The sequence below is a fragment of the Aplysia californica genome, unplaced genomic scaffold (genome assembly GCF_000002075.1).
Source record: "Aplysia californica isolate F4 #8 unplaced genomic scaffold, AplCal3.0 scaffold00274, whole genome shotgun sequence".
In the NCBI taxonomy this organism is placed as follows: Eukaryota; Metazoa; Mollusca; class Gastropoda; order Aplysiida; family Aplysiidae; genus Aplysia; species Aplysia californica.
The window spans coordinates 743875-752185 of record NW_004797544.1 but is presented as its reverse complement, the minus strand read 5'-3'; the positions used below and the strand labels follow the sequence as shown (position 1 = coordinate 752185).

At 36.7% G+C, this 8311-nt stretch overlaps 1 protein-coding gene across 4 annotated transcripts in view; it reads right to left on the bottom strand.

The window, feature by feature from the left end:
* Positions 1-2613: 2613 nt before the first annotated feature.
* The window catches only part of LOC101852772 (tubby-related protein 3), a 117874-nt gene continuing 112176 nt past the window's right edge, over positions 2614-8311 (bottom strand). For all 4 annotated transcript variants that reach the window (XM_013084136.2, XM_005101215.3, XM_013084135.2 and 1 more), the window contains 2 exons: positions 7406-7489; positions 2614-6277 (listed from right to left, as the gene is read on the bottom strand). In XM_013084136.2, the coding sequence (XP_012939590.1) occupies positions 6144-6277; positions 7406-7489 (218 nt within the window). In that variant the 3' untranslated portion in view covers positions 2614-6143. The remainder of the gene's footprint in view (positions 6278-7405; positions 7490-8311) is intronic.

Here is an 8311-nt window from a genome sequence, read left to right as displayed (position 1 = left end):
AATGTCACCTCCCTTTTTTCTTACAAAAGAGAACATTCTATCTCAATTCTATCTTTAAAAAGTCAACAATGGTAAGGACTAAAGGATGATTTACCCCTGCGTATATAATTGTTGACATAAAAAGAAAACCCCCCAAAATAAACCATAATCTAACCTTAACTCATTCGGGACGCAGGTTTTGGACCGGATTTGCACCGAGAGATGCGCGATTTTGGGTCAACTTTGAAAGTCTGCTATTTTTTCCCTTTTTGATATTTTAAAAGTCTGTTTTCACTATCTACACATTCAACATTTGGACTTTGCCTTAGATCTGACCGAATTTGCCTGGATATATTCCTAAATTTGCCAGGGCCGCTACAAAAATGGTGTATGAGACATAAAAAAAATAATTTTTCCTTTAAGTTGACAGTGCAAAAATGCAGAAACAAACAAGATAAAGTTACAACACAACTATAATGCAGCTAAAAACACACCACAACACAATTTACAGTCTAAATATTGTGAAGAAATAGTTTAAGTTATTGTGAATAGTCATTCTTTGTATGGTACTCCTCAAAGATCCGTATTCTTTGTCACCCCGACTGACTTCATAAATCGCCACAGAAAATGACAAAAGACGACGCTATACGATCAAAACTAAATAAATACAGAATAAAATATGGCTTAGCAATGTCAACCAAAAATTTGTTCCCTGGAATACCTTCATTTGTGCGGATACAACGGTCGAGAAATGCTATCGGATGTATACGTCCGATGTGTCTCCAGCGGAGCTCAAGGCTATCGTACATATATGTCCGATGGGTCCCGAATGAGTTAAGTTTGGTTTTTCTAGTACTATAAAGGAACCCTCTATACTGCTTCCCAGAGAGTGATATAGAGCAATAAAAAATATAGCCAAAAGCCAAGAAAGAAATTTAAAACATACAGTTTTCATCAACCAAAGCCTCAACTAAGCAGTCACTAAGCAAATGAAAAATGAAACATTACAGCAGGAAAAGTTGTACGATTCATAGCAAGATGACATTCGAGTAGAAACAAAAGGAATATGAAACAAAAGGATATGTTAGCATTTGGTGAATCTTGTTTCCTCCTTTTCCACTCTATGAAAAGCATTAAATTCAAGATTGATTATGTAACAAAAACACACAAAGATATGTAACCCTGGAATGTTTCAAGCAGCTTGACATCAATTGAAACAGAAAAATACAGTCTCCCCCCCCCCCCCCCCCATATCACACATCTCCATCCCTTCAAAATAAGTACCAAAAAATGCACATACAAGTACACACCCACACAAACACACCCACAAAAAAACCCACCCAAACCAAAACAACTAAACACAACCGATCCACATACAAAAAAAAGTTCAACAAGCACGCGTACACAGGAAAAAGAGACAAGATATCTACGTCTGCACAAAGTCAATATCACAAAATTTGGCAATGTTTAAACCCTTACAGCACCACGCTGCTTTTTTTTTTTTTAGCCCTCACTTCACTTTAGCCCAGGTAACACTAGAGTCCTTGAGAGCTCAGACTCAGTCAACATTGGTTGTCTGCAATTTTTTCCGTGAACATTAAAATAATTCCTATACTTTTTTTGTTTGAACTTTTAGGGGATAACGTAAGGAATATTTTACAGAGACGATATAATACAGTAGAACTGCGCAACTGGGTATGGATTGGAAGGCATCCCAAGAAAGAAGTGTATGTATGACTGGGCCTGAGGGAACAAGAACTTGTAAGAGAAATATATGCCACAAGGGCTGTAACGGTGGAACAAAATTCAGACCATGGGACTTGACTGACCCACTGTTTGTCCCAAGCACAATCATGTTTGTGTCTAGTAAGTATTTGACCTTTTTCTTATTTCTGCAGCATAGTAATGGACAAATTACTTTAGGACTAATAATTTTGAATTAAGTTTTGAAGAAAGACATTGTTGTAAGACATAATGTGTTGTCGCAAATAAAAGGAATAACTTAAATTTAAAACCCTCTCCTTTTACAATTCCATCAGAGTATGAACTTTCTGGCAACAGTGACGATTTTTCACAACCTGCTCTAGTAAGTAAAACCGAGAAGTATAATTTAGATGAAAAGAAACAAGCAAAATAAAACAAATACCCCCCCCCCCCCCCCACCCTATCATTGTTTCGATGAAGTTGGTACTATTTAGGTCTTAAGAATTGTACAGTAAAAGAAAAGGCTTGAAATCACCAGATCAATGGTAAAGACATTTCGCAATTTCTTGTCGCATCTCCATTTTTTTAAACAGTGAAAACAGTTTATAACAAAGAGTGAGCTTAACAAGAAGTCACATTTTCAATGTAAAAAAAAAATGAAGATACGACAAGAAAGCACTGAGGTCGCGATTTGGTAAGAACATGGATTACGGTAAATGGTGAGGAAAAATATGCAAAGAAATAACAATAAAATGGAAACTACTTACAATACACAATTCATCGACATAAGTTAAAAAGCTTATGACTGAACTGGAATGCAAATATTTGGATTTCGACTTCCATCAAAGAATTGATAAATACCATTTTCATTCATGTATTGTCAATCCAGTAAAATACAGCATTACCGTAAATGAATTAATTTTTTTTTTCATGACACAGAGCATAAACAACCTTAAGAAATGGCATATTGTAAATGGTTTGGAATCACAACACAGTCAACAGACTTCGTCTTGGTGACATTCTTTAAAACTTTCCAAAATGTCTCTTTTCAACAGAGTAAGGTGTCGAGCCGCAGTACTAGAATGTGAATCAAATACCAAGAAGACAGAATGAAATAAAGATCTTTCAAGACAGAGCTATTTAAGATTATCGCTATTGAATTTAAAGACATCATCTCTCTTTTAGTACCAGCCTGTCCACAAGAAAATAAAGCAAGGTTCGGTAAGTGAGAATCTAGCGGGGCCTCTCTTCACAAAGGTCTAACCACAGAAGGCAAAATAACAAGTTATATGAACACTGACAGTGAACAAGAAAGTTTATAATGCTTCAGGTTCTTTTATCCGATAAGACTGCCTTGCCTAGATAATAGACTGCTGTGTTTGTCATAACATGTGTGCCCACGTAGTATGAAGTAAAATGATGTACAGTTAAATTGCAAAATGTGGTACTGTAGACGAAAGGAAGCATTACTCATGATGGTCACATCAGAGAAAACCGTCCTCCAAGATTTCAGTGAAATTTTTTAAAATACAGTGTAGGCCCTAAATAAATAGGCAGCAAAGCATTTTGTTCAGTATTAACAACAATAAAATTTTCACATTAGCCTGAGCTATATGATATAGCTTTAAAAGTGGTAGAAGTAAATACTACAGACGAACCATATTTTGGCATTTTAGTATAGGTTGAACAGTCTAAGTAGCTTTATATACCACTGCAATTAACTCAAAAAGAGTTGAAACCCCCCAAAAAGTTCACTTTGCAAAAAGACATAAAACTAAAAAATGTATTCTAAAGTGAACTTGCGGGCCAGTAATTTTTCAGTACTTTCACCTTTATATTCTGTATCCCCCCCTCCTCAAAAAAGAAGGCATGCTGCACAGTAAACTGTCAAGGTCAGCAATATTTTCCACATGATTCGGGAAAAAAAAAGATGGTTTAATTATTTTTTTTGCTATAGTAATTTGAAAAGAACAAAGTTAAGATATTAAGTTATTTTGGACGTAAGATCATATGAATTATTTTATGACAAATATCAAATTTAAATACGCTTTGCCATTTTTGGTACTTTTCCTTTCATATATAAATTTCCAAAAAAAATCTTTCTTTGTCTTAACACATGTGCACCAATACAACATAAGTAGTACTTTTTAAGACGAAATTAATAAATATGCCAGGGGAAATGGACAAATGTCAATAAATACAGAGATCCCACAATAAGGGGAATAACTACGGATCCAACATCGATCAGCATGTACAAGCATTATGCTGCCATTGTTAGAACTTGAAGTACCATGGCCCTAGCATTTACACAAACAAAGAGAGAATGATCATAGCACTGTAAATCAGAGAAGCTCCAACAGTCTACAGACTGATTATCCTGCTGCACACTGACAGTAAAAAAACTGCATCTATTCAAAAGGCTGCTTTTGAGGACAAACAACTTGATTCAACACTTTACCAAGTTACAGTACCGGTATTGGTATCTTTTACCATCTCCTCAGAAAAAGGCAGAAAGTCTACATTCCAGTCATTGCTAGCTCGCACACTATGCATTCGCTTGCAAAATCTGGCCATAGGAAGTTGAGGCTTGCGGCATCAGGCGGAGGCAGGAAGTGGGTATATTTACCATCAGCAGGAATATATCAGGTCAGATACTAGCATAAAGGTACAACATGTGTGGATCAGAAGTTAATAAAGGTGATGGAACAAAAAGAAAAACACAGCTCACGCGATTCGACCAATATCGGAGGGGCTCATGAGCTGGAAAATCTTGTTCGACATGCTGAAATGTAGAGACCCAATCTACACTAGAAAGAGCCCCGAGCCCACAATAAAGAGAGCCCCAAACATGGGCACGAGAGCCCCTCGCACACAAGAGAGAACCCTGAGCCCAGATTACAGAGCCCCAACAGCAAACGAAGCTGATTCTGCTCCCACAAAATAAGCAGGTGACAGTGTACAACCCCTGCCAACATCAGGTACAACATGGATGTGCTGGTACATTATGCCATGGAAGGACAGAGTGGACAGGCATATCACTCAAAGTTGAAAAATTGCACAAGTTTATAGACAGTGACAAAAAAAGTAAGCTTTTATAAGTACAAGTTATAACACTGGAATGTCTTTCTGGTATGGCCACCAACAGGGAGAGTTTGTAAAGAACAAAGATCAGAAATGTGAAAATGGCCCTGCTTCAAGTGGAATGAAAACACTTGCCCCAGCTTTGCATATTATTCTAAACAAAAGATTCTTTGAACCACAATAGGATTTCATTAGCATCGCAAACACAGATAAAAAGGCTGTTTCTTCCAACTTATATGTTCATGACAGGCATGAAAATATTCTTTCAAGAATAATCTGTTCTAATCCCCCCCCCCCCTCCACCTTCTTTCCCAACTCCCATCATAAAAGCACACAAAAAAGACCAAAAATAATCATCACAACCCATATATCAATAAACAAGACAATGCAAACTTGGAACTCATAGTAACAAAAAGCTGTTCTTTCTGCAAGACCCTTTGACAAAGAAACCATGGTCAATGTGTTGTTCACAGCAGTTATAAAACTCGACAAAAAATAAAAAATAATTTGTCCACAATGAAGCACAGTTAGCAAACAACACTTGTAATTGAAAAAAAAGTCCATAAAAGACTGATATAGAAACATAAAGTTACAATGACAGCTACACTACTCCTCTCTGAAAGTGTAATACATTTTTAGATAGCACTACATAAAAAGGCTGTGTACAGATGGGACTCATACTGAACAAGACTACGATGGATTCATATCACCCCGACAGATCACAGTTTAATTTCTGTTGATAAACATGACTTACTTTCCTTTCTTTAGTTTGTGGTAGTTATTGATGTAAATTCATTTTCCTTTTTTGTTAAGAGAGGGTTGTGTGAATTTGACCATACTTGTCATATAAAAAATCCATAATTACATTGAAAAGAAAATAAAGCAACCTCCAAGTTCCTTACAGCACACACGCAGCAATGTATATATATAGACAGTCTGATAGAAGACGGTAAGGACCAGTAAAAAGGAGGAAAAAGAAGACTTTGTGTGTGCATTGTATGCATATCAATGTGTGCTTGTCGGCGTACATGTGTGTGTGTGTGAGTGTGTGTGTGTGTGTGTGTGTGTGTGTTTGTGTGTCTGTGTGTTTGTCTGTGTGTGTGTGTGTGTGTGTGTGTGAGCGTGTGTGTTAGTGTGTGTATATAACAGTGTTCATGACGAAGAGTGTGTGTGTGCTGTTTTTAAATGCATTTGTTCATTAGAGCAAGTATTTGAAAAGTTTTCATTTGTGCATGAGGCTGCACATGCATGTATGCTATTATGTGGAAGTGTCTGATGGAAAAATCTAATGAGATGATGATGAAGCTGATGAGAACAAGGATGAAACTAATGATGGTCGCTGGCACAGCAGGCTGTCGTCTCCCTTTTTACCCAGGCCATCATTCACAGGCAAGCTTGCCGTCAAAGCTGCTAAGTGCAATGCCGAACGCTTGCAGAGCGCACATGGGGTAATTGTAGTCCATGGTGAAAACATCCTCTGCCACACGACCAAACTGCATCACAATGTAGTCCACTGAGGTAGAAAGAAGGCAGGAGTTCGTTTGAATAAAAGAGAAGTATTAACTCTTGGAGCTTAGCACGTCTACAGATAAGATACTGTATTATTGTTTTTAGCTTGTTTTCCTCATTCACCAGAAATATCTGCCTAACTGTACTGCACCTATGTCTTCATATATATATCAAATCTTTCTTCTCTTGTAGCTTGAAAGTTTTCTTTTTCATGCTGATGAGGGTAATGTATAAAGGGCTCAAACGTTTCAGTAAAAAAAATGGCATGAGTTTATTGCCCATTTCAACACTGTAGGGTTACACTTGTTCATTGAAACAAGTAAAAACTCTATAACTGTTATGATTCACATTATTACGAACAAATAAACATTCTAGCCATTCATAACAGTTTGTATCAATTGCAAATAACATCACCAAAATGATTTAAAAAATCATTCTTGTTACAATTCAATTCTTCTTGCTCCTTAAAAAATTGCACCTATTCCCAGATTCTGTGGCACTGACACAACTTGTGTCAGACCAATACTACAGTTTAAAGGCAGAGAAATGTAACTGGAATTTTCAAGATTTTCAGAGAAAAACAAAAAACTTTTGACACTTAATCTGCTGAAAGTTATAAATGCCTCTCAACATGGTTGTGCAGAAATTTAGATACATCACTCTTCCATCGACAACATTAAGGAGATCAGTTATTCCCATAGCTTTATCATTTTGAAACTACTATTTCCAAAGTAGATACATCTTTGATACAAGAAGAATAAGAGCAAGACTAGTGTAACAAACCAACAGAGCTAACAAATATCCTCTATTTTGTCAGATACATCTCTATGTCTTGGGAAGACACTGAAGCCCACAAGCTGCACACATCCACATGTGGAAGTGGAGCTTTTAAATGTTCAAAATGTGGCAAACTTTTCTCTGCCAGAATTGGTCTCATCCGTCACTGCAGAAGCCACAAATCTATTAACCTTTAAGTCTTCTATTTTATTGGAGAAACCTTCTTCTTTGCAGAAGTATTGGTTATCGTCAGACATTGATGGATGAGCTATTATTATCAATATTGTTACAAGACATTAACTTTTCCTTTCAAAGGACAGATATACTGAAGGAAAACACACCACACTGCACTTACCATCATTATCATGGACAATTTGAAAGTTTTTCACAGAAGCCTGAGTTACCCTCCCGTGAAAGTTGAGCACATACGATTGTGTATCTGGGGATGGATGAAATAGAGTAGCTATTTTTAACAAACAAGATCTTATTTTACATAGAACTGGTCATCAAAAAGATGGAGCACTCGGAGACCAGACAGTACACAACACTGACAAGAAATTATGAAAAGTGAATAAGAATAAGAATATTCTGTTTGTCAAGATTCAAATGACTTGGACGTCCAACTCACATGCCTATCAACCAACTAACCCTAGCCTTATTCACAAAAATTCCTGGCTACCAGGCAAACGTAGACTGAGGGAACAAAGGACACCTTAAAAGCTCACAATTTTTGGCTCAAGGAGCTTTTCAATTTGCGAAGACCTGGCATCTCTACCTTGCCGTGATACCTCAAGGAATATCAGCAGATGAAGTACCCGGTATTGTAGTAGAATATCTGTATGTTCCCCAGGGGAATTGAAAAGGTAATTTGGAATGAACAGGCTGGCCAAGGAAGTCATTGTCAAGTCATCTATGCCTTCAAAGAGATAAATGAACATAAAGAGGCACTTCAACTCTTCTTATCGGAACTCTGTACAGACTGAAACTTCAGAGTTTTCTAAAAATAAAAGGGAACAGCCTGAAAAAAAGAAAACAAAGAAAAGAAAATCAACTTAAGAGTTTGAGCACATTAAAGCCACCATGAAAGTTGAAAGTAAAAAAAGAAAAAAGACAAGTTTATAGAGGGTTGTTCCTCAGACAGAAAAACGATAGAAATCTCGTCCTTTTTCTCTTCTTACTTTATATTTTCCTTTGTTTTTTAAGGGGAAAGAACCAGTTTTCTTCACGGTTTCATTTCCTTCTTTTCCCCATTTCCCCCCAC